This window comes from Lacerta agilis, chromosome 4, assembly GCF_009819535.1.
Source record: "Lacerta agilis isolate rLacAgi1 chromosome 4, rLacAgi1.pri, whole genome shotgun sequence".
Taxonomy (NCBI): Eukaryota; Metazoa; Chordata; class Lepidosauria; order Squamata; family Lacertidae; genus Lacerta; species Lacerta agilis.
In genome coordinates, this window is record NC_046315.1 from 6258114 (window position 1) to 6284796 (window position 26683).

Consider the following 26683-nt stretch of genomic DNA (forward strand, 5'->3'; position numbering starts at 1 on the left):
GATTTTCACCCTTGAAGCAAAACCTCTACCCCTTTTCTGTTCCATTTTTCACTTCTCTCCCCCCACCCCACCCTGTGTGCCCAGAATTCCTGAAAAGCAAGCTGACCTCATCGCCATCTTAGTTATCTGCTGTTCTGTGGGTGTCACTGTCATGTGTTTGGCTTCTGCAAACTGTAATTCTCAAACTCAGCTTCTCCACTGAAGTCATCCGCTGTTTGTTCTCCGCTGCTCCTAATAGCTGGGTGTGAGCTCCAAGGATTGTGACACCCCCCCTCTCATGTGCCACATTTCTTTCTTTCCTAATCAGTTTTGGTCTTTCATTTCCAACTGAGGTATGTACATCTTTAAGAACTATTTAAAAAAAACACAACTATCTTCACATGACAAACGAAAAACATAAGCAAAGCATTTTTTAAAATTTAAAAAAAGACTAAGTTGCAAGAGAACCAAACTTTTTGCAACTTCATCTCAAATCATCCTGTGTGGAACAAACAGATGGAATTAGAATTCTTGGCATTCAAGGATTAAAAAAAGCAAAATGTATGTTATTTAACCAGCCAGGCTTATCTTGAATGGATACAACTAAAGTTCTTTGGGTTCTGATTATAGAATCATAAAATTGTAGGGTTGGAAGGGATCCTGAGGATTATCTAGTCCAGGCGTCAGCCAATTTTTTCAGCAGCACTGTCCCTCAGACCTTATGGGGGGCCGGACTATATTTTGAAGGGGGGGAAATGGACGAATTCCTATGGCCCACCAATAACCCAGAGATGCTCTTTAAATAAAAGCACACATTCTACTCATGTAAAAACACCAGGCAGGCCCCCACAAATAACCCAGAGATGCATTTTAAATAAAAAGGACACGTTCTACTCATGTAAAAAACACGCTGATTCCCGGACCATCTGTGGGCTGGATTGAGAAGGTGATTGGGCCGGATCCAGCCGCCTGGCCTTAGTTTGCCTACCCATGATCTAGTCCAACCCCCTGCAATGCAGGAATATGCAGTTGTCCCATATAGGATCGAACCTGCAACCTTGGCATAATCAGCACCACACTTTAAATCAGCTGAGCCCATCCAAGGCATGCTGGCTTGGATACTTTAGATAGGCACCCCCCCAAAAAAAAACTTTATTGAAAATTTCAGAAACAAACACTACATGTTTGGTAATTATTTTTAAGGTAAGCTAACGCAAGGAATTTCTTGGTAGGAAAGCTCCCCATCTCCTCCTCTTCCAAGCACCCCAACTCATTTGTTTAGGTGCGCTTCCTAACCCTCAAGAGGGGCTTTAGTGGGGGGGGGAGCTTTTTCTTTCATTAATTTATTTTAGGATGCAAACTGTTGTTCAGGCAATCACTCTCCCTGCCCCAAACTCTTGAGGATGTATGTCATTCCTTGCTCAATAGTTTCTATTTAAGTCCAAGTCGGCTGAGTGAACTTCCTCTGTTTTAAGTCCAGGGAAGCAGTCAGCCTCAGATAACCCCGGGTGGAAGTAGGCCAATGAAATCTCTGCAGTGGAAGCTGTTTTAACACTTAGCGCCTCTCTTGCTCACAACTGGGGAATGGGCTCGGGTTCTCATCAGGCGAAGAATTTGTCAGGCTCTCTGCAGCTGACTTGGCGCCGCCCCCCCCAAACGTTGCCAAGAAATATCATGCCAGGACTCTGCATCTTTTTGTTTTGGATTTTAACTGTTGCTTGCGTTGGATTTCAACTGCTGTGAGCTGCCTCAGCAGCCACTGGTTTCCAGGAAAGTGGAATAAAAATGTACCAAGATCTCTGTCCCCAAAAAGGATTGAGAGAGACAAATCCATGAGCAGCATCAAGGCTGTTGCTATCCTCCTTACAGCCACATGTATGCAATTGTCATTCTGTGCAGGTGTGATAATGTTGTTCCATGCCTGACTACTTTCAAGCCCCCCTTCCCCCCGTCTTTTTGGGTGGAGAGGGGTTAGATAAAACAGAGGTCAGTTCTACATTTTGCTTCATTCTCTGTCCAGACCTGCATGCAAATTTATGCGGGGTGTTTTGCAGAGAGAAACACCCAAAGGCTGGTGTTATTGACCCCCCCCCCCCACAAAAAAAACACATGCGGACAACAAGCATACAGAAATATTCCTGTTTTGTTCTTGGCCCAGTTTAATTTGTATGAACTCCATAGCTCAGCTATTCTGGAGTACTTTTCTCAACAATGCAAATTAGCAAATAAAGAAGTTGGCAGTACAAATTGCTTTTTTTTAAAGCTGGGATCCGTGACGATCCTTTTATCGGGGGCCCACAGTCTGTGAATCAAGCAAGTATTAATGGGAGAGTAGGTAGCAGTTTTCCTGCCAACCTAGCAGTTTGAAAGCACATCCAAGTGCAAGTAGATAAATAGGTACCGCTCCGGCGGGCAGGTAAACGGTGTTTCCATGCACTGCTCTGGTTCACCAGAAGCAGCTTGCTCATGCTGGCCACATGACCTGGAAAAAACTCTCTGTAGACAAATGCCGGCTCCCATGGCCTATAGAGCGAGATGAGCGCCGCAACCCCAGAGTTGTCTGCGACTGGACCTAACGGTCAGGGGTCCCTTTACCTTTACCTTTAGGTAGCAGTTTTAAGTACTGTACTAGGATATGGCTTATAGTCATGGTCTCTGTGCATCCATATGAATGCCAGCCTGACTTGCCACCTGCCCTCTTTTTTATCCACCTCAGCCATGAGGGAAAGGCTACATGGTGTTGTTTTTCTCCTATTTGCTTTCTTAGCCTATGTCCCAAGAAAGATAGATTTTATTCCTTCTCTCTCTCTCTCTCTCTCTCTCTCTCTCTCTCTTCCTTAGGGTTATCCATCTCTGAACTGGGGTGGGGGGAAGAGCTAGCAGGTCTTCCCTCCCCCCTTTTTACAGAGGTGCCCTGTAGTGCAGTTTGCAGTTTGAAGAAGCTCTTTTCTAGGAGATAATACATGTTTTTCTGTCACTTCAGGCCCACTTCCACTGGATGTGCTGAGAATATTACTTCTACTACTACTACTACTACTACTAATAATAATAATAATAATAATTTACACACCCTTCTCCCTAAGGTCACAGGGAAAGGTACAACCATTTTAAACGCAGCACTGAAAACAATTTAAAACAACTTAAAATCACAAAAATAGTGTGGGACCCCAGGTGTCAAGCATAGCTGTCAACCTTTCCTGCTGTTCCCCACTGCTATATACATATCTGTCAACCCCTCCCTGCTGTTTCCCAATGCTATAATAAGGGAATTTCCCGCAAAAAAGGGGAAAGGCTGACGGCTGTGGTCAAAGGTCACGGCGAAGAGGTGAATATTCAGCATTCACTGAAAACTTTATAGTGAGGTCGCCAGTGTTATGAAAACTTCCCGCAGGGGCAAGTTGAGAGACTGACCCCAAGGCGGATGAAGCCTCCGTGCCCTCTGGCTTCAGGAGTCCAGGGGCACAATGTAATATGCGGTTGTTCCCAGCTTGAAAACAACACACACAAGCCTTTTAGGCTAAAACCTACTTTATTGTAGATAAAGAGCAGAATGTCTCTGCGTAGCCAGCTCATATACACAGTATGAATCTGTTGTCTTTGTTCCATCCTTGGAACTCTCTGAGACTGGTTCTACCAGTTGGAGCCTTTAATAACCATCTTTGATAACCATCTTTGATCCACCCTTGTGGGAATAGAGTTCCACAGCTTAGGGGCTGCTGCTGCTGCTGGGGGTGCCTGCTCACAGACCACCTCCCTTCCCCCAGCTGTTGTGGGTGGCAGAACTACCAGGAGGGTCTGTGGGGCAGGAAGCAGTCTTTGCAGTATTTGGACCTGAGCCATTTAGGGCTTTTAAATGTTCACGTGAGCACCCTGAACTGAGGCCAGAGACAAACCTGACAACCAGCGCAGTTCTTTTGAAATGGGTATTATGTGAGATCTAAACAGAACTCCAGCCCTTTTGAAACAATTAATGGCATTTTGAAAAAATAAAAAGTTTTGAAGTAGTCTTCAAGGCTAGCCCCATGGAAAGTGCATTGCAATAATCCAATCTAGAAGTGTCTAGAGCAGTGGCTCTCAAAACATTTTTTCTCTGGGGCTCACTTTCAGAATAAAATTTTTCTCAAGCCAGGCCATTAAATTTTTTTTTTGATAAGAAACACATTGGAAAACCAAAAGAAACAACTGCTAGCAGTACTTGAGGTGTAACATAGAACACACTTTGTAATATGATCGTGGAACATCCAGAACGTATAAAACAGCGCAGCTACATAAGAACATGAATCACTCCCAAAATATAATTATGAACGAGCCTCTTTCATATGACTCTTAAGTATGCATCCAGACGCAATGAGAGGCAGGAGCTTGCAGTATCACTTGATGGTCTTGCTCTCATTTTGAAAAGATACCTATCTACATTCTGCAAATAAATAAATAAAATATTTTGCTGCTATATTATACTATGCTAAACTGAAATGCTTACATTTTCCTTTGATGGTCCTTGAACCTTCCAGCCACACTTGCCATCCTGTCCTGCCACACCCTCATACTTGAATAGTTCAGCTTATCCCACAGCCTTACTCGAGAGATTGAATCAAATGCAGCTTTCAGATCAGTGAAAGCTGCGTATAGCACACCACCTGGCTTCTTAACATACTTATCTATAAAATGGGCTAGTACAAAGCAATGTTCTGTAGTGGATCTGCTTTGTCTAAATCATGCTTGCTGTTGGGCAAGAATAGCTTCATCAGTTATTCAATCAACTAGCTCATTGTAAAGAATCTTTGCGTATAATTTTCTAATTACAGATAGCAAACTAATTGGTCTGTAACTAGCCGGATCAGATGCAAGGCCCTTTTTGAATAAAGGGATGGCTACCACTGTGGCCCAAACTTCAGGGAATAACCTGGCCTGCCACAGTCTTTGAGAACCACTACTAGAGCATGGAGTTCAGTGGCCAAGTCACTTCTGTCCCAAAGGGGGCATAGCTGGCAAACCAGCTGTATCTGGACAAAGACCTGATCCTCCAGTGTCAGGGTTGGATCCAGGAGTTGCCCCCAAGCTGCAAACCTGCTCCTTATATGAGAGGGCAACCCTGTCCAGAACCTGTCATCTCTGCACCCACCCTACCTGTAGTCTTCTACGCACCAAAATTTTAATTAACCTCTGACACAGATGACAACCTGGTGCATCACGCGCAGATGCTTCGAGAATGATGGGAATATTGTAAGGTGACTTTCACCTGCTTGTTTACTTTTCCTTCCTAGATGTAAACTCATTCCAGCAAACCACAAAATGGATTGATGACGTCAGAACGGAAAGAGGTAGCGATGTCATCATAATGCTAGTAGGGAACAAAACAGATCTAGCAGATAAGAGGTAAGGCAGTTCATTCCTTGCCGTTGTGGCCAATCCGACCAGCTTTTATATTGAGAGAGTCTGTGCTGTGCGACAGTAGGATGGTGTATGATTTGGCCCTTGGGCTGTATGCAGCTCCACAGGTATAGGGCTGTAATTGGAGGCCTGAGGAGCTGAAGCCTGGAAAATATGGAAATCATAACATCAGTGGATCTTGAACTCATATGCTCATTCCCCCCACCCCACCCAGTGTTAGGATCTTCAGATGGTCAGTTTGCAAAAGGAGAAATGTAATGGAGCAGTGGAGATGATCTCAATAGAAACATATGGTATTAAGAGGTTAACTGATGATGATTCATGTACCGCTTACTCATGGTAACACCCAAAAAGAGGTGGGGGTATGAATTGACAGTTCCAAGGAGTGCTCTTGAAGAGGGCAAACCTCCTTCAGAGAGTTAGGAAGATTCCTAGAGAAATGATTAATCTTTTCAGTCACCAAAATGAGACCCAAAACTTCCTGCTCCCTTAAAATGCATTTGCTGTTTTTCCCTTGCTCTCTCAGAGTGGCCTGGTGTCACCCCCAGTCTTCCTCCAAACACTAGCGCAACACCCACCTTTTCACTGAAGTTTTCGGCTTAGCCTACCAAGTCCTCAACCCTTCCTGAAATATTGTTATATTTTAACCGTGTAAAAATTTGCAAAAATATTAAATCCTTGAGTTATTGAGGGCACAGGGGGCTGTCTCCCTTGTTAGGTTACTTTTTTAAGTGCATTGACAGTGCTATAAAAATGCAGGTCTTGCTTGTTCATGTTAATGTCTTGTACCACCTATAATGTGGAAGCTGGTAGCGGTTCTGTAAATGCTTTTGGGGATGAATGAGGGAGGCGGCTGCAGGATGGGTGGGCAGTCAAGATTGCAGGTGCCTGTAATGTCATCAACGTGTTCCCTCTTTCTCCAGGCAAGTATCTATTGAAGAAGGGGAGAGGAAAGCCAAAGAGCTGAATGTAATGTTTATTGAAACTAGCGCAAAGGCAGGATACAATGTAAAACAGGTAAGTGGTGAGGAGGTAGCACCCCAAAACTGGGGGAGTGGGGTAATTTCTTGGAGTAAAGGAGTAAAGTCATGTTCTCAGCGCAAATAACTGCAGTCACGTTAGAAAACTTGAGATTGATTTGCAGAACTTTCCCCGCTTTCATCAGAATGCTGTTTTGGATTCATTGGTTGTTGAATTGCTTTGTCAGGTAGTCAGTCGTCCCACAGTAACACAGTCAAACAACTTTTTCCTCCAGTGTGCTCAACTATGCCAGGATTAGGTCCACCCAAATTCTTGTATGCTGAAATAATCTTATAGACCGGCCCTTAGCATAGACCAGGCATCCCCAAACTCGGCCCTCCATATGTTTTGGGACTACAATTTCCATCATCCCTGACCACTGGTCCTGTTAGCTAGGGATGATGGGACTTGTAGTCCCAAAACATCTGGAGGGCCTTGTTTGGGGGTGCCTGGCATAGACTATTTGCTGGGGATGGGGTGGGGCTAAGAGTGGCAGACAAACTTAACAGGAAAAATAAAACTGAATACAGTGGTACCTTGGTTCTCAAACTTACAGGTAATCCGTTCCGGAAGTCCGTTCCAAAACCAAAGTGTTTCAAAACCAAGACGTGCTTTCTCATAGAAAGTAATGCAAATTGGATTAATCTGTTCCAGACTTTTAAAAACAACCCCTAAAACAGCAATTTAACATGGATTTTGCTATCTAACGAGACCACTGATCCATAAAATGAAAGCAGTAAGCAATGTACTGGTGTCACACAATCAGTCAGTAGCTGAACTGGGTTCCACACAGTCACACACACACACACACACACACACACACACACACAAAGAGCCACAGAAACAAAAACACAAAACAAATAGCAAAAACAGGCAGACCTCAGCATAACACTCAAAACGGAGCACGTTCGGCTTCTGAAAAAGTTCACAAACTGGAACACTTGCTCCCGGGTTTGCAGTGTTTGGGTTCCAAGTTGCTTGAGTACCAAGGCATTTGAGAACCAAGATACCACTGTACATAATTCTTCTGGAGTTTTGGTAGGTGTATGTGCTGGGCTGGGTGTGCTTGCATGCCTTGTGTCCCCTTGGGATGGAACCTGACTTCCCAGGGATTTATTGGTTTAAAGATCTCACGGTTGCCAAGAAAGCGTTGCAAGCCTACCCACTGTGCCTGCTGCAAGTCTTGGAGAAACCTGGGTTGGGAGATCCGTTGAAAAGCTGCAGAGGCAGGGACCCTCGTTTTTTGGATATTGACAAAGGATGCAACACTAAATGATGTTCAGGTTCATGTTGAAAGATGAGGCTGCACTTTCGTCCTGCTACAGCGGCGTTCCTTTGTGCTGCATAAAAATCCGTAGCGCAAGGAGACAAATAAAAGAGGCACTAAACATTAGGAAAGGAACACTGGAGTGTGAAGACCGTGAATTCCTTATGCAGCTTTCTGGCTTTTTGTAACGTTTCCCTAACTGGATTTATTCTTGCACGCTCCAGCTGGTAAATCCACTTTGACTTGACTTGCTTGCCAATTCCCTCTCTTTGGTTTGGTAATTTTGGTGGACAACCTTGCTCAGGGCATAATTTTGTTCCCAGCTTAAATATAAAGAAGTGATTACTGTATTTTAAAATGCCTGTTGTCAGCAGCCGGATTTAAATGCAGTAATCCAATTGGTTCCTGTCAAGTGACTCCGGTTTTAGAATAGACTTCCAAAAGAAAAAAGTAAAAAGTATGGTCTTTAAATACTGGCAAATGCTGCAAAGGGGAGCCCTCCAGCACAGTCAGCAGGAGAAAGGAGCTTGTGGTAATATAATCACTTAAAGACACTGCCCAGCGCCTTGGGAGTCCTTTGTTCAGGCAGGCAGCACAACCTGTGACATTGGGATGAGCATAGGAAGATGCAGACCAAGGTGTGTTCAGGCCTTTTCAGTATTCCTCACCACCCTTTGATTGCTCGCTATGATTGACCACGGTGAACAGAGGACCCACTGGTTTTTCCCAGAGCAAGAATAATCCCATGAAATGGAATATTGGGCCAAACCTGAGAGTGCAGGTTGAGATGCCACAGGCCATTAACCAGAGTAGGAGCTGCACATAGGAAGAAGAGCTTTTTGGGGGGAGGGGAGATTTGGGAATCCTAGTGGTGAGGTGGTTTGTTCTTTTGATGGCCTCTTTGAGAATGAGAGGTCGAAGCTTTCTCATCTTGTTTATTGAAAACTGAGATTTGAAGTATGGGTGTCGCCCAGGAGGCTGTGTGCTGCCCACCCCCGGTTATGTGTGTCTGTATTAGCATTGCCCTTAAATGCCCAGTTACTTGCATCCTGAGGACAACTTGACCTTTAGAGCAACTTCCTGGTTAAACAAAATTGTCTTGAATTCATTGATGGTCAGCTGCCCACCTCTCCCGTTGAGAAGGAGGTGCACTTAAGTTTCATCGTGATGGTATGTGCTAGGCACGTCTTTTTGCCTGGATGCAAAAAGATTGGTTGCTGATTGATATTTGTTACGGCCATTGGCCCATCGCGCACAATTTTTCAAACAACATATATATACTTAGCCTTTCAACTTAAAACTTCGAGAGAACTTTAAAGTAACAGACTAAGCAGTAAATTTACAACATAAAACATCACCCCCTATTCATAAATTTATAAAAACATCAATTAAGGTAACACATAATTACATCCTGAGTCATGATTTAAAAGGAATGTCCAATCCGCCCAGAAGTCCATTTTTCTTCTTTTGGGATAGGACGGTGATCAGAAATCTGGCAACCGTAAGTGATCTTGGAGGGTCTTCATCATTCAGTAGGTATCTCAGTTTGGCTTCATTCGAATCCTCGGCAATTCCCTTTAAATATGGAGCAAGAAACTTACTCCTGGACGATGAGTGAAGAGCACAGTCAAAGATTATGTGATACAACGATTCTGGTGCTCCGCAATTACAGTCACATAGGAGCGATATTTGTCCATTGGAGAATCTATTTCCCAACACATTGGATGGGAAGGTGTTAAATCTTGCCTTTATAAAGGCATATCTATGAGCTGAGGAAGTTAAGGAATTCAAATAATTTGGGAGTTTTAGGGGGGGGTAGTAAACCAAGGTTTAGAGGTGAACAGGTACCATTACCCAACACCATTTTCTGCTATGCAAAAAGATAAGTTGTGGGGGAGACATGCATGACTTTATTTTTGCCCTGTGCAGAATCAACAGGCTTGCATTGTGGCCTGGGATGGTTTGAGCAGTGCAGCTGCACGTATTGCAACAGATGCCTCCCTCCTGAATTGGTTGTTGTGTTTCTGATTTACTCCTTCTGTTTTCTTCTGCCCCAACCCTCTCACCCTTTCTAGCTTTTCCGACGTGTGGCTGCTGCCTTGCCCGGGATGGAAAGCACGCAGGACAAAAGCAGAGAAGACAGTATCCTTTTATTCCAGCATTTGCAGCCTGTGGGTTAAGTAGGAGAGTAGGTGGCGAGGTCCATTGGATTGAAGAAAGCATAGCTTTCTGAGTTGGGGAGAGCGGCGGGCAAAAAGTACAAAAAGAGAGCCCTTCAAAAGAGACTCGAGGTGGGGATTATCAGAAGACTGGATTGAGCATTTTAACTTGGAATTGCAGTGCACAATACGCAAGTGTGCCCACTGAAAATGACCCTGCCAGGTTTGTTGTTGTTGTTCAGTCATTCAGTCGTGTCCGACTCTTCGTGACCCCATGGACCAGAGCACACCAGGCACGCCTATCCTTCACTGCCTCTTGCAGTTTGATGTTAGTAGCTTCGAGAACACTGTCCAACCATCTCATCCTCTGTCGTCCCCTTCTCCTTTTGCCCTCCATCTTTCCCAACATCAGGGTCTTTTCTAGGGAGTCTTCTCTTCTCATGAGGTGGCCAAAGTACTGGAGCCTCAGCTTCAGAATCTGTCCTTCTAGTGAGCACTCAGGGCTGATTTCTTTGAGAATGGATAGGTTTGATCTTCTTGCAGTCCACGGGACTCTCAAGTCTACCCCTGCCAGGTAGCTGAAGCAATTGAGGTAAGCCCAAAGGCCCCCCCCCACCCAAACCAGAGTTCATGAGTCAGTTTGCTTTGCAGGGAAATTGCCACTTGACCTCAAACCCAGTGATTGGGTCGACTAGGCCATACGATGTGAAGGAAAGTCCATTAGTTCAGTTGTCAATCACAGGTGGCTGTGGGGGAAAGTATAAGAAAACCCAGTGAGACCCTGATGAAGGTTGTTGGCATCCCTCTGTCTCGAGAGACTGTGGAGTGTGCCTCCAGGGGTGAAGTCAGACTGCTAGAGAATCTCAGCGCCTGCTGTGGCTGCAGAGACCAGTAATTCGTAATTGCTGGATCCCGTGTTGTTTTTGCTGCTTTGGTAGCATAGAAGTCACCCTCCCCAGGATGCAGTGTGTGTGGAGTTCCTGGGCTGCCCAGATGACAAGATCTCCCTCCCCCCCTCCTTGCTGAGATGGTCCAAAGGAAAGCAGATGCCATCTTAGGGACTCCACTCCGGATTTGTATAGGATTTACTTGAAGATGTCTCGCATGGCAGCGAGTACAGCTTTTTTTTCTGATGAGGGTAGCAGAACAGAAAAGGCATGATTAACCCTTCATGAATTTATTCACTCAAAAACCCTAGTGATGTTGTCGTTATTGCCCAGTAGGTTAATGGAAGTCCGCTTTAGTGGACAGAGTTCAGTCTTCAAAAGTAAGGCGAGATCAGAGTCCTCTTGTAATTGTGCCTCTTCTGGAATGTAGGTAGCAGTGGATTTCTGAATGGGCTAAGGAGAACTTTGGTCAGAGGCACCTCACTTGTCATTCCTCTGCCCTGGCTATTGATAGCCACTTTTATCGCCTTCCAGCCCTTCTGAATTGTTAGTTCCAGTCATGGTTGTGTGAATTGTTTGTTCTGATCAGACTGATAAAGGAGGCATTTATGACGTGGTGGGTTAACACGACATGCAGTGCTGGAGGACAAATGTTCAAAGGTCCTTTCTTCTATTGCCACATGTGTGTCGTACTACCCACAGCATACAAAGCTTTTTAGCTTGTTTTCCCTTAATTAGATGCGTTCCCCCCGCAAAAAGCCTCCCAGATCAAACTTACAAAGATCAGTAATAATGCAGATTCCCTCCTCAGGCTTACACTCTAAAACACACAACACAGAAGGAAAAGAGGTTGGGGAGGGAGGAGAAAAAAAGAGCAAACCGGAAGGTTCGTTCTCAGTCACAGAGCACACACACACATGCACAATCACACTTCAGAGGGATATGCAGGCTTTCAGAGCCTCAGGAGACGGGTGGCACTTCTTTCTGGGATGCAACCTCAAGGAAGCAACACTTGCTGAAAATCAAAGGAGGCTTCATTCCTCCTCAGTGCTGATGGTTACAAGCAAAAGGAAAACCTGTTCAGACACTGGGGCTTTCCCAAGCAGACTCAGCAACCATCACAAACTTGACCAGGCATCCCCATTGTTTGGAAATCAGTTGCCAGCACTCGCTGTAGTTTAAATTTCTATACCACCCTTCATCTGAGGATCACAGGGCAGTTTGCAGTATTATATACAGCGGTACCTCGGTTTTCGAGCATCTTGGAAGCCTAACATTTCAGTTTTCGAAAGCCAAAAACCCGGAAGCAAATGCTTATGTTTTCGAACGCGCCTCGGAAGTCGAACGGCTTCCGCCGCATTTTTTCTTTTTTCATTTTTCTCCATTGACTTTTCGGACCGCCCTTTGTGCCTCAGTTTTCACGCAGTGGGAAATTAATGTTTCAGAATGTTTGGGCATTTAATGAGACTTGAGGGGGGACCGTTTCAGCCTGGAAGGCTGTCTTCCTCTTTCTGCTCTTATTTCCCTTAACTACTTTCCCCCAACAGTGATCGACATCAAACTTGAAAAGCCTCAAGAGCAGCCCGTCAGTGAAGGCGGCTGTTCATGCTAATAGAGTGTATTGCTTTTCTCTTACCTTTCTCCAGACCATCACTGCTTCTTCCTCTCCCTAACCCCACCCCCTTTCCCCTCCCCAGACTCATTGGCAGCAATGTGACTATTGGCTTGCCCACCACCCCACCCACCCCCACCCCCCATCCGTAACGTAGCCGCGGTTCATCATTGCTGCTTGTCTCGTGAAGATGATCTGTTAGCTTCACAAGCACAAAAGAAAGTCAGTGTCTTCGTTATTTATAAGGAAGTTTCAAAACGAGCCAAAACGATCGTAGCGTATTTCCGTGATTCTTTTGAAAACGGCAGCCCCACCAGAAAGATAGGTACAAATTTGGTGATATTTTTTTTTTTTAATGTTTCAATATTGCACTTACAGAATTAGTGGAAATGGGAGCAGAACGTTTGGATTTGGTGAAAAGGAGTGTGCAGGGTAGAAATGAATCGGCAGTGTGGAGCAGTCCTCGGTGGTTCGGCCTGTTCTTTTGCAAAAACCAAAACCAGCCCGCTTTGCCTTTTCGGTTGAGATCCTCTGGCCATTTTTTTCTAAACGGTAGCCTTTTTGAAATGCTAATAAGATGCTTTTTGTAAAGGGGCAAAGTTGCAGATAACTGTTCTTCGGGGTTTAGAAACTGCTCGCTCTACATAGAAGCCCCACGGAACAAACGAACCAGTTTGCAGTGCACCTTTGGGGTTTCTGCACTAGGCTGGAATGTCTTCAGAATGAGGATGAGGGGAGGCACAGAGGCCACAAACAGGTTCTGGCGCTATAGACAACTTGGTCAAGCTGTGAATCTGTCTCTGAAAAGAGACACCTACGCTACCAACCTTTTAAAGATCCAGCCTAAAGTTAATACGTAATGAGGGAGATGAGGAGACAGAGGAGAAGAGACTATTCCTGAGTTCAAGATAAATGGAAAGGGAGGGGGGTACTTGTAAAAGTAGATTTTAAAAGTCCCTTAGATGAAAAAGGAAGGGAACAAAAGATGGAAACAAAACTTAAAATTATGCAGACTTTTGCCTTTGTTTTTAGCATTTTTTAATTATTATTTTGGGTCTTCAGAGTCTCGTGTATTTGTTATTTCTGCGTAGTTTGGTTAAATAATTGGTTGTTTAGTATTATGTTTTAACTGGACTATAATTAACCGTGGTAACCTTCAATATTTATTTCTTTGCTTTTTTTTACTGTCTTCATGGGTTTTTTTGTGGGGGGGGGGGAGGTGTTTGTTAATCTATTTAGAGCTTTGGCAATGTCACGAGATATAGCTTATCCAAGAAACACACTGGGAAGTGGACACACATTCACACGCTCACTCTAGAAGTGCACTCTCTTAATCTGTACTAGTCATTGTGAAGTTGCTGTGTAAGTTAACACAACTGTAAATACATTGTTTGTAGGAGGAGCGTTTGCAGCTGGGGAGGGGTACAATCCAGGAAAGGCCTCTCGAGTTTCCGTTTTTTCTAAGTGATTGTTTAAAATGGGGTGGGGGGGGTGGGGAGAACTGGCTCTCCCTCTCTATCTTCAATGCCCCCCTTCACTTTAGGGGGGGGGAAGCCCCCTCCCCAAGCATCCCAGCTTCGGATGTGCACACGCAAAGTCTCTCTGTTCCTGCATTGTGGAATTGGAATGGCAAATTCATCACTTTGACCTGAGTTTCCAGTAACTTTGCATATACCAGCAATGTCATCGTATGTTTAAAGGGCAGAACAAGACACCCAAAATGCTTTTAATGCAATATTGAAGAGGTGGTTTTATCTTTCCTTTTCCTTTTTCGAAGTAGCATGTCTGGAATTAAGCGTTTAAATATGGCGACGACAGATGGATGTGTTCTTTTTCCCGAAAAAGAAACGAAAGGGGGAGGCCTGGCTACTTTTTTTCCTGTATTGTTGTATTCTATGTGTGCGAAGAGAAAAAACCACAAAAAATTAAAAACATGATCCATCCTGCTGCTTTTTAATATTGAGTTTTCCGTGGCTTGGGTTCTTAAAACAATGAAAATGTGTACACGGGTTGGATTTTTTTAAACATGCACAGAATTTTTTGCTTCCAATAAAGTATCTAATCAAAACACTAAAATCGACAGGCCTTCGCCTCTGCTCATTTTACGCTGCTCCTACAGTCCCCACTTCCCAGCCCTCTAGCGCTCCTCCTTGCAGGCATGACGGTGCTAGGAGGGTGGGGAGGGCCAGTTCGGGTGGCATGTAGTTGAGGCAACGGTGCCTTTCACTCTGTGGATTTGGTGCGTTGGCCAAGCAAATGTATCTGAGATCTTCATTGGAATTGGTTGCAAAGGCGCCAGTGACCTACCTTCAAATAAGGGGAAAGCCCTATCCATGGGGTCAGCAAACCTTTTTAGGAGGGGGCCGGTTCAGCGCCCCCCAGACTTTTTGGTGGACCGGACTGTGCGTGCGGCGGCGGGGGGGCCTTCTCTCTCTCCCCCAGCCCCTTCCCTCTCTTTCCTACCTCCTCCGCCGCTCTGCCTGCGGTGGTGCCGTCGCCTCTCCTTCCCGGGCCAACTTTCCCAGGCGCCTGTCACGGGTCCAGCAGGCATGCCAAGCTCCAGCCGAAGCCCCACGACGCCATCATGACGCACCCGTCACAATGCCCACAGCGTGGCCATGGATGGAGAGGCCGGCCTGTGGGTGGCGAGGCTTCTGATTGGCTGGCTGCTGGCACCAGTCAAAGCCCACCTCCCTTCCTCCGCAGGGCAGGGAGAAGCAGGGAGGAGGTGCCGCTGTGGGGGGGGGGAATGGCGCCCGGGGGGGAAATGGCAAAAAATATTTGTGCAGCCCGAACGATCACGCTGATCCAAGCAGCGATTCCAGGATTGTCCGCAGGCCGGATCCAGAGGGCAGTTGGGGCTGATCAGGCCCGCGGGCCTTAGTTTGCCGACCCCCTGCCCTGTCCAGTTCATAGGGAGACGGGGGGGGGGGGAGCTTTTGCCAGTGGGAGCCAGGGTTGTGTGTGTTCTCTTCCAGGAGAAAGGAAGGTTGCCAGTAACCCCAAGCAGCCCAAGGCCTTGCCTTTGCTTTCCATCGCCACCTCTCTTCCCCAGGGAGCAGAATTGCTAAAGACGAGAGTGCAAATGCATTTGGATGGAGATGGAACTTAAGGCCAGTAAGGTTTGTATTCATTCTAAGGAGAATTTGTCTTGCACAATGGAATTTTCTCTCCGACTCAACCTTGGGAAGGCCTTTCTGGAAGCAGGAGCCATTTGACAGCGGAACGGTCTCCCTCGGAAGGTGGTTGTGCCTCCTTCCTTAGAGGTTTTCAGGCAGAGGTTTGGTGGGTCCTCCGTCAGGGATTCTAGAGCTGTGATTCCTGCATTGCAGGGGGTTGGACTAGATGGCCCTTGAGGTCCCTTCCAACTCTACAATTCTATGGTTCTCTTCTCTTCTCTTCCCCTTGGTGCCCTCTAAGTCTGGAACAGATTTTGGGATGGCACCAGATGTGTGGTGCACGAGAACAGAAATTCCAGCTGCACCAGATGTCAAAAGAGAAAACCAGCTACCAGACTTTTAGGAGACATCTGAAAGCAGCCCTGTTTAGGGAAGCTTTTAATGTTTAATAGATTATTGTATTTTAACATTCTTTTGGAAGCCGCCCAAAGTGGCTGGGGAAACCCAGCCAGATGGGCGGGGTATAAATTATTATTATTATTATTATTATTATTATTATTATTATTATTATAATATTAGAAATCCTTTTGCTGGTTTTTGATAATACAGCTGGGTGGTTGAACTTTGCCCTGAATTGTGATTTGTACCATATACGGATACAGAACTTGTAGGGACTCTGCCTGGGTTTTGGATATAGGTGCTGTTGAGTCACTTTTGTGGGGGGAAAAGACTAATAAGTACAACAATAACAGTAATCTAAAAACATATGCAATGTGTTGCTACGTCAAGGACATAGCCAGATTGTATAACTTCTCTTATTGATCTGGGAGTCCAGTTTTCTAGGAGGGGGGCTTGAGATGCTAGATGTCTCTATAGTGCCATCTGCTGGTTGCTTGCTAGAATTAGAACAATCAAGTTCAGAGTTATTTCTGTGTTTGAGCAGGCATTCCCTTCTTGCTGTTATGGTGAAAACTTCCCTCATCTTATGCCCGGTGTGCATTTGTTGAAGGCATAAAAGCCTGCCCAGAAGGGAAAAGCCAGATGGTGCTCCCGATTCTCGACTCGGCCACCCTTAAGATGTTGTGAACTACGATTCCCATCACTCCTAGCGAGCAGAGCTATTCTCTCCCATCAGCCCTAGCATCACATGCTGGCTAGGGCTTCTGGGAGTTGTAGTCCAGAACACCTGATGGGCGAAGACCCATCGAAGGCTGGACTCTTTAAACAGACCCCCACAAAGGAAACAGACTTCGGTGCAGTGAATAGCAACTTTTATTATTCTTAAATAGCTTTTATTCCCCACCCCACAAAAAAATATACATAACTATTAGTGCTTTGAACAACACTTGACAGAACCAAACTGCAAACTGACACACGGGAAACCCAGACGCTGAAATGTGTGGTGTGCGAAGCGAACCTAAGCAAGGTCTTTCTTGTGCTGTGGATAGTGAGGGGCTCGACACCCCCATTTCCCAGCCGAGGACTGCAGGGGCCAGAAAGGCACCCCCCCTCCCAGCAGTGGCTAGCAGCTTCACTGACCCCTCGGCTGCTGCACTCTCACCGATGAGAGATATTTTGGTGCTTAGGTACAGCTCACTTCCCTGCAAATCCAGAGTTGACATGTGCATGGATTTATTCCGGGCCGTTTTCTTTTTAAAAGGCGCAATCTTTTGTACCCATGTACAAAAATACCCGACTCTCGTTTGAATTGGCCTTTAACTAATGAGCAAGGCCTGACAGGACAATTGAAAGCCCCTCAGAGAAGGCAGAACTACACACAAAACAGCTCGTTCCACGGTTCTTTGCATATGCACATTGCACAAACTGCACTGTATCCCAAAAGGCAGCAATAATGCCCCCCCCCGGGGTGTTAAAGCATATTTCTGACTAATCTGTTTAAGAGTGCCAAAGAATCACGTAAACAAATGAAATGGGGCAGTATTCAGACTTCTTGCATTAATGCAAAGATGTTTCCTCTCCCCAGTGCTCTTTGCGCCATCCCCAAAACCGTGCCAGATTTAGGGGGCATGTGTGGAGGGGGGGAAGAGGGAGAATGTTCCGTCATGCAGGAAGAAATTGTTCCCTTCAGTGCTACGTGGAATACAACCCAGAGAGATTTAAAGTAAAACATTTAGTATCGGCTACGCAGCACCTTCGATTTGCTTCGTGAGCAGCTGGGAAGTCTAAATGTCTTTGCTTTGCAGCGTTTCACATTCTGCCTTGTCAGTCGGTGCAATGTGTGGTTATGGAATCCTGGAACTAGATGCAACCTGCAGTTCTGCCTCCAGAATGTGAGAACGCCCCCAAGAGAACTTTGAGCTACTACAATGAATGGGAGGAGAAGCAAACAGGGCAGTAGTGGGAGGAGGGTTGTGCTTGCTCGCCCTGCTAAATGCTCACCTCCTAGGGATGAATAGCAGGACGACAAGCGGTGCTCACAAACCCCACTTCCATCTTTGACAGGCAGCCTCCCGCTTGAGACCCCAGCATTGCAAGGAGTTGCACCAGATGACTTCCAACTCTACAATTCTGCAATTCTGAGTGGTGTCAACCGGTAGGGCAGAAGGCAGGGAGATGAACAGTAGGTGGCGCCAGAGCCAATTCATTCTCACATATTTCCCCATCCTCCTCCCTGCTGAGTTCAAAGCTGAGACTATGGAGGGGGAAGGAAGCTGGCTGGCAGTGCAACCCCCTGGAATAGTTGTAATAAAGGAAGCTGTTTTAATGACAGTAATGTTTTCGATCCATAGGAAGGGGAGGGGAGATTCTTTTTCTTTTAATTTTGTATGCTGCTTTGGGAATTTCTGGGGCAGGGGGGGGGCGGAGAATGGTCAATAAATAACTTTGAAAATTCTTTCTAGTAGCACCTTAGAGACCAACTGAGTTAGTTGCTGGTATGAGCTTTCGTATGCATGCACACTTCTTCAGATACCTGAAGAAGTGTGCATGCATACGAAAGCTGAAGTGTGCATGCATACGAATACCTGAAGAAGTGTGCATGCATACGAAAGCTGAAGAAGTGTGCATGCATACGAAAGCTCATACCAGCAACTAACTCAGTTGGTCTCTAAGGTGCTACTAGAAAGAATTTTCGATTTTGTTTTGACTATGGCAGACCAACACGGCTACCCACCTGTAAATAAATAACTTTGAAAAGGAAATAAACAGTCAAAAGAAGAAGAAGAGAGGCTGTATATTTGCGTTGTTAGCCGTGAAGTGCAATTGGTTGTGGTTTGGTCACACCATTGTGCTTTCAAGTTGCAGAGAGGAAATAGTTCTGAAACGGCCAAGAAAAAAGATCGCTGCCATTTTGGTATTGTGGCACTTGGGAAAGTTTGCTCCTGCCCATTTTTGCTGCTTTAATCTACTGCTTCCCACCCATTTCTATTTTAAGCATTTGCTCAAGGGCCAGGCCTTGTCGCTAGCGGCTTCACAAAGTCTACCTTTCACTTGCTAAAACACAAGCAATGCATTTCTGCCACTCAGCCTTGCCAAGCTACTGCTCTGAGGCAGGGTGTTATTAGGGGCAACCTGGTGTGTGTGTGTGTGTGTGTGTGTGTGTGTGTGTGTGTGTGTGTGTGTGTCTGACATTGTTCCTTCTCAGCACTCCTCCATAGCACCTCTGCACACACAGACTGCAGCTTTTTAAACTATTGCTTCAGAGTTTTTCATGCTCAGGCTGGGCAACCATCTGGTGGGCCGGCCGTGAAAAATTTCACATCAAATGGGCAAAGGGCACGAGGAGAGTCCTGCTGCGATTCCCTCACTGCAGGGACCAGATCACCCTTTGGCTCCCTTCCAACTCTCGTAAGATTCTAGGGATCAGGCCCAAAGGCTTGTCTAGCCAGCACCCCAGTCTCGCAGCGGCCAAGAAGATGCCCCAACGGGAAAGCCCACAAGCAACTGGTGTTCAGAGCAAGGCTTAAGCACGGCCTTATCCTCCATGTGTTCGCCTGGTCCCCTTTCAAAGCCAAGCTGGTGGCCAACGCTGCCTCTTGTGGCAGGGAGTTCCACAGTTTTAACTACTTGCTGCGTGAAGAAGTCATTTCCTTTGCCCTGCCAGGGGCGTCACGAGGGGGGGCGGTGGGGGCAGTCTGCCCTGGGTTCCGGGGGGGGGACACATTGGCCAGCCCCGCCCCACCGGCAGACCTGAGCAAGCTGCGGAGAAAAGCTACTCCGCCCCGCGGCCCGTCCGCCGGTGCCGGCCCGTGCGATCGAGGCGGGGAAGCCCCAGGAGCCAGCGCTCACTCAGCGGGTTGCCGCTGGAGCAGCAGCGCCGGTGGGATGGACTTCCGGGCATGCACAGTCTGTCCTGACACATGCATTGTGACATCACGACGCATGCGTCAGGTCGCCCCGCCCCATGGGGGGTGCCTCGGCACGGCAACGCCGCCCCGGGCACCTGAGAGGCTTCCTACGCCTCTGGCCCTGCCTCTTCCAACCTTCAGCTTTGTTTGATGACCGCGAGAAAACTTCTCCCTATCCCCCCACCGCTGCATAGTTGTTTACATTTCTATAAACAAAAAAGCACAAACCTGTGACCTGCAAAAACAACAGACGTATTGGGGACGCCAGCCCCCCCCCTTGAACTCAGTGGGACTTCAGCTTCTGCATCATTGTGCTGTGTGACACCCTTATTACAGCAGACGCTTCCACGGACTAGACTTCATTGCATGAAAAGCTTGTGCCGTAATAAATTTGGCAGTTTTCAAAAGCGTCCAAGACTTTTAGGAAGCTAGGAAGCCCGCCTCCTACAGAGTCAGACCGTTGGTTCATTAAGCTCAGTGTTTCCTACACGGGCAGGCAGCAGCCCTGTTGGATTTATGGCAGAAACCTGAAGATGCCATTGGGAACTGAACCGGAGACCTTCTGCGTACGCTGCTCTGTTGCTAGGCGACTTAAAACGGCTACCATCCCAGAAATCAGCCTGAGTCCCAAGGACATGATCCTGGTGAGAGCAGCCACAACACCTCCAAGTGTCTGGGAGAAATGGCAACCCACCTTTACTACAACCAGCAATCTGAAATGAGGCCCCCCCCCCCCCCGAGGAGCCATTTAGGGCTTCTCGTTTCACCGGAATAAATAAGGTCAAGCTGAAAGCTGACCTCTGTAACCTGTGAGGTTTGCATCTTCCTTCCCTGCAGGGCTCTGTGCCTTGGAGAAGCAGTAATTCAGCAGGGGCAGCCACTCCCCATTGTTGCGGGAAGGCTTGGCCTGCTGAATTTCGGCCTGCTGTGGAAGCGTCAAAATGCGGAGGGGGCCTTTCCCAGAAAGAACAGCAGTGGGAAAAGTTTGTAGCTGCTGGGCACTTGGGGGAAGGGGGAGGAAATGTGTAGCTAGGAAATCATTTGCAATTCCCAGGGTTCCAGAATCAACATCTCCCTCTCAAGGTGGGGGAAGCGGGCACCGAGGTGTTGTTTGGGGAGGCAGGACGACGTAGCTGGGAGCTACGCCCCAAAAATACCCACAAATACCGATTTGAGGGAGCCAAGCTGGAGGATGCCAAGCAAAGCGAAATGGGGAGGGAGGGCTAAGCAGGGGAGAAAGGCGGGGCGGGCTCTTGTGATTGACGGCAGAAGCAAATCAGGTGTGGGCAAGATACTGGTGGAATCCGTTTTTTGATTATATTTGCTAGCTATGGTTTGTTAGAGCAGAGACAAACTGGTGGCTCGGGTGGGCGGGGCCAAGTGCAAAATGGCGGCCCAGGGGGCGTGGCTAGATGAATGGCAGCTGGGACTGGGTTGTGGCCAACTGCCTACCATACCCCTCCTGGGCTTACCTGCACCTGAGCAAGCCCATCAGGGATGCTAATGGCCTCCTTGTGACGAAAGAAGCTATCTCTTTTGTTAAGACGATTTAGCGATAAGGGACGGCCGCCAGCCTCCCGCAAATGGCCCACAGATAGATCTTTGGGGGGATCCCGATCTTGCTTCTGCCCACCCCTACAGAGCAGCTCCCCTTTGCCCCCCCCCCTCTCCAGGGGGAATTGCAGCGGCATCTTAGCTGAGCATCTGGGCTGGGTCTGCAGAAGAGGGGGGCTCAGAACCAACAGGGCATCCACATGAACGAGCCCAGTGCCGCCCCCGAGGCAGCCCCCGCCAGCAGACCCAAAGCCATCTGGTCTCCGGAGACGCGGTACGGATCCTCGCGGAAAATGACGTGGGTCGTTCCGGGTGCTGCGGGGAGAGGAAAAGGAATAGATGCAGTAAGCGATGTACACAGGAAACACGGCCAGTGTCAGATTTACATACAAGAAGAAGAAGAGGAGTTTGGATTTGATATCCCGCTTTATCATTTCCTGAAGGAGTCTCAAAGCAGCTAACAATCTCCTTTCCCTTCCTCCCCCACAACAAACACTCTGTGGGGTGAGTGGGGCTGAGAGACTTCAGAGAAGTGTGACTGGTCCAAGGTCACCCGGCAGCTGCATGTGGAGGAGCGGAGACGCGAACCCGGTTCCCCAGATAACGAGTCTACCGCTCTTAACCACTACACCACACTGGCTCTCAAACAAGCTATAGCTCAGGGCCCCACTCTCTTGGGGGCCCCCAAAAAATGTAAAGGGGGAAAAAACACGATGTACATTTCCAAAATAAAAGATCAACAACAAATAAAATAAAACCTACATACAGCAACAGTGCTTTGTGTTGTGTAGGCTCCTATGATGTAGGTAAAGGGGCCTGCCTACTAGCCTGTTCCCTAAAATATCACTGGTTTGCTCCTTTCTATATATAGAGTGCCTACATTCTGCATGTGCAAATGGCTTTAGATTCCTATTAGGTCCATAAATTACCATATAGCATATATTCCACACAAAAAACAGCAATTTGTTGTTGACAAAGGACAGCTGGACATATAAAGGGCCCCATTACCTTCAGTAGTTTAGGGCCTCATCAAACCTAAATCCGGCCCTGAACACAGCTACACATAGATAACGTAATAGAATTGTAGAGTTAGAAGGGACCTCTGAGATTCATCTGGTCCAAACGCCTGCAATGCAGGAATTGCAGCTGAAAAGTCCCTGACAGATGGCCGTCCAACCTCTGCTTAATTTTTTATTTTTTTATTTATACTTTTTAAATCTATAAATTTCATTAGTTTTGCTAATTCTCTTCTCATGAGGTGGCCAAAGTACTGGAGCCTCAACTTCAGGATCTGTCCTTCTAGTGAGCACTCAGGGCTGATTTCTTTGAGAATTGATAGGTTTGATCTTCTTGCAGTCCATGGGACTCTCAAGAGTCTCCTCCAGCACCATAATTCAAAAGCATCAATTCTTCGGCGATCAGCCTTCTTGATGGTCCAGCTCTCACTTCCGTACATTACTACTGGGAAAACCATAGCTTTAACTATACGGACCTTTGTCGGCAAGGTGATGTCTCTGCTTTTTAAGATGCTCTCTAGGTTTGTCATTGCTTTTCTCCCAACATGCTGTAAATTTTATATCCACATTCCAACCTCTGCTTAAATGCCTCTGCTAAGGAGAGTCCACCGTCCACCCTAACCTTCTTTTAGTCAGAAAATCTCCTTTTTTGCCATTTGAATCCACTGATCACTCCAAGCGTGACCTCTCACCACAGCTTTGTATATTCAAGTCATAGCTCCAAAGAGTCCCAGAAAACTCAGAAGGCGTTTCAATGCTTTGTGAAATTTTGGTTAGTAATGCCTGACTTTTGAACAATGCCGTCTCTTCTGCTTTTTGTGCAATGCAGAGAAATTCGCACCCGGCACCACCAGAGGTCACCCTACACTTCGGGATGTTCCTAAGCCAGCAATGGTTTCAGGGGAGCCCAAACATTTTTCAAAGAAGGCTGGATTTGATGAAGTGAACATGTGTGAGGGCCAACCAAAGTTGTTGAGTTGTTTTTTTTTTTTTTTTACAATTTTACCCCAAACGTCTTGAGCTTTTTTTTAGGATTGCAGTTGCTGAGCCACGGGTTCCAGATTAAATTGACTTTACACATGCCTGGGTTACATGCACCGAAATGCTGGAATTTTTCTGTCAGTCCCATCGGCTGAAGCATACAGAAGGCCATCCCTTTAGTTCTGGGTGTTTTGCCTCTTACGTTGCGTGGTGAAACTATGGAACTCCCTGCCACAGGAGACAGTATTGGCCAACAACTTGCATTAGACGAATGCATGGAGGAGAGAGGGCAATTAAGGCTATGGTCCACCTCCACTGTCAGAGGCGGCAGACTTTCAGGGAGAATTTGGACCCAGCTTGGGAAGGGGTAAGTAAGCTGGTCTAGCTTTTGAGGACAGGGACGTTTAAGCTCAAATGAAAAGTTGACGTTCCAGTATCAATGTCATCTGCGAGCTGAAAGCCCCCTTTCTGGGGCTATGGAGGCAGCGCTGAATACCCTAAACGGCCTCTGTCCAGTATACCTGAAGGAGCGTTTCCACCCCCATCGTTCTGCCCAGACACTGAGGTCCAGCTCCAAGGGCCTTCTGGCGGTTCCCTCGCTGCGAGAAGCCAAGTTACAGGGAACCAGGCAGAGGGCCTTCTTGGTGGTGGCGCCTGCCCTGTGGAACGCCCTCCCATCAGATGTCAAAGAGAAAAACAACTACCAGAGTTTTAGAAGACATCTGAAGGCAGCCCTGTTTAGGGAAGCTTTTAATGTTTGATGAATTATTGTATTTTAACATTCAGTTGGAGCCGCCCAGAGTGGCTGGGGAAACCTAGCCAGATGGACGGGGTATAAATAAATAATTATTATTATTATTATTATTATTATTATTATTATTATTATTATGAATACTAGTTGCTGGAAATGACAGGAGGGGAGAGGGCTCTATTGGGGTCCTCCTTGCAGGTTTCCCACAGACATCTTGTGAGAACAGGATGCTGGACTAGATGGGCCATTTGGCTAGGGCAATATCTATCTATCTATCTATCTATCTATCTATCTATCTATCATCTATTTGTGAAATGAGATTGCTCAGTCAGTAAGAGCATGAGACTCTCAATCTCAGGGTTGTGGGTTCGAGCCCCACATTGGGTAAAAGATTTCTGCATTGCAGGGGTTAACAATAGTTGATCCTTTTGGTTCCCTTCCAACTCTACAATTCAACGATTTTATTATTTATACCCCGCCTCCCCCCCACTAAGGACTCAAGGTAGCTTACAGATAAAAATTTGAACAGCTGAAAACATGGGGGTGGGGGAGAGAATAAACAATTATTAACAATTAGATTAGATGGATAGATAGAGAGATGATAGAATTAAAACTGCACCGTCATCTATCATCCATCTATCTATCCATCATCTCTAATGCAAATAATTACAATGAAAGTGTGGCACTAGCTGTGCCAGATTTACATATAAGCTAAACAAGCTCTAGCTTAGTGCCCCACTCTCTTGGGGGCCCCCAAAAAAATTAAAGGAAAAAAACACACCTGGATTTACATTTCCAAAATACAAGATAAAAAAACGAAATAAAACCTACATACAGCCACAGTGTTTTGTGTTGTGTAGACTCCTTTGATGTAAGTAACTGGCCCCTGCCTGCTAGCCTGCTCCCTAAAATATCACTGGTTTTCTCCTTTCTATATATAGGGTGCCTACATTCTGCATGGAAAGGTTGCATGGCAACATGTGCAAATAGCTTGAGATACCTATTAGGTCCATAAATATAGCATATATTCAACAACAAAAAAACAGGGACAATTTGTTGTTGACAAAGGACAGCTGGACACAGAAAGGGCCCCATTACCTTCAGTAGCTTAGGGCCTCATCAAAACTAAATCCGGCCCTGGGCACGAGCCCTTTCGTAAAAGCAGTCAGTTCCCTTTAAGCCTGTTTCATCAAGAAAAGCGTTAAGCTGCCGGCGGAAAGACAGCAAGCAGGGAGACAATTTGGCTTTCCCCCAAAGCCTGGGACCCCTGGAGTCTTGTGGCACTAGCATCTGCGACACCCATCGCTGTATCCTTTCTGGCCAGCTGCAATGTTCGGCCCTCTGCTGCAGCACCCAGAACGCCACAAAGAGGCCCATCGCCACCCAGCCTTGCAGGGAGGGCCTGAAAAGAGCAAACCTGAACCGTCCCCGGGGGGGGGGGGGGAGAGATGAAAAGGGACGGGATGGGTGAGGAGAGGATAAGCACATACCTCCGTACTGGGTGCCGTAGTAATCGGAGCTGACGTACATCGCCTGGTGGGAGTCGAGGGGAACGGTCTGGTAATAGTCATCGTACGGGTCGTACAGGTGCACCTGGAGAAAGTGAGACACGAGAACGTTTGCATCCAAAGCTGAAAAACCTGAGCCGGAAGCCGGGGTGTGTGTGTGTGCAGGAGGCAGCTCCCTGTAGCAACCGGCCTCTGCACCCAGATTGGCTTTGGAGGCTCCCCTCGGGGTGCCCCTGACATTTTGAGGTGCCCTGGGTGGCAGCCAGGAACTGGGCCTTCACAGTGGTGGCCCCTCATCTGTGGAATTCCTTGCTCAGGGAGGCCTGCCTGGTCCTTCTCTTGCGTATGCCAGCAGAAACCCATTTTCATTCTGACTTTTAAAAACCGGTTGGGTCTGCTGCTCATTTCCCTGCTGCACGTACGCCGTTTATAGTGTTTTCTTGTTCGATCGTCTCTTGTCGGAAGCCATCCTTTCTTTAGGTTTTGGGCTGCCTCATGAAACGCAAAGGTTGGCATTCAACGCTGTGCATTCTGCCCAAAGCGACAGGGTTCCCCCTTCCACTCCTTTCGCAGCGTGCTCCCCAAAACTGCTCCAGGGGGTCCTGTCAACGCTCAACAGTTTCTGGGGACGTGCCGGGGGGGGGGGCTTCAGGGAAGGGGGGGGGGTTAGCTTTGTTGCACAAGCAGAAATCTCTTGCATAAGCAGATCAGCAGCACTGGATACAAACCACAGTCCTCTGGGCGGCTTCCTAACCGTTAGCCAACGCTGGCTTTTCACATCCCACACAAGCCAGCAATGGAATATGGGGCTGGGGACATCCCTGCGTCCACATCTCTTGAATGCCAGAGAATGGCGAAAATCACATTTATGGCCACTAATCGACTATTATTTAGAAGAAGAAGAAGAAGAAGAAGAAGAAGAAGAAGAAGAAAGAAGAAAAGGAGGAGGAGTTTGGATTTGATATCCCGCTTTATCGCTACCCGAAGGAGTGTCAAAGCGGCTCACACTCTCCTTTCCCTTCCTCCCCCACAACAAACACTCTGTGAGGTGAGTGGGGCTGAGGGACTTCAAAGAAGTGTGACTAGCCCAAGGTCACCCAGCAGCTGCATGTGGAGGAGCGGAGACGCGAAC

General features: G+C 47.0%; 3 protein-coding genes across 6 annotated transcripts in view; 2 read left to right on the forward strand and 1 right to left on the reverse strand.

Moving 5' to 3' along the window:
- RAB6A (RAB6A, member RAS oncogene family) overlaps nucleotides 1–14391 on the forward strand; it is a 56224-nt gene extending 41833 nt beyond the window's left edge. For both annotated transcript variants that reach the window (XM_033145949.1, XM_033145948.1), the window contains exons 5-8: nucleotides 5244–5355; nucleotides 6294–6387; nucleotides 9733–9799; nucleotides 12251–14391. In XM_033145949.1, the coding sequence (XP_033001840.1) occupies nucleotides 5244–5355; nucleotides 6294–6387; nucleotides 9733–9799; nucleotides 12251–12315 (338 nt within the window). In that variant the 3' untranslated portion in view covers nucleotides 12316–14391. The remainder of the gene's footprint in view (nucleotides 1–5243; nucleotides 5356–6293; nucleotides 6388–9732; nucleotides 9800–12250) is intronic.
- The window catches only part of LOC117045139, a 415311-nt gene that overhangs the window by 336450 nt on the left and 52178 nt on the right, over nucleotides 1–26683 (forward strand). The gene's annotated exons all lie outside the window — the stretch shown is intronic.
- Nucleotides 21404–26683, reverse strand: part of PLEKHB1 (pleckstrin homology domain containing B1) — a 32185-nt gene continuing 26905 nt past the window's right edge. The window contains exons 6-7 of one of the 3 annotated variants that reach the window (XM_033145951.1): nucleotides 25534–25636; nucleotides 21404–21610 (exon numbers count right to left, since the gene is read on the reverse strand). In XM_033145951.1, coding sequence (XP_033001842.1) covers nucleotides 21474–21610; nucleotides 25534–25636 — 240 coding nt within the window. In that variant the 3' untranslated portion in view covers nucleotides 21404–21473. The remainder of the gene's footprint in view (nucleotides 21611–25533; nucleotides 25637–26683) is intronic. The other 2 variants (XM_033145950.1, XM_033145953.1) reach the window with 2 other exon arrangements.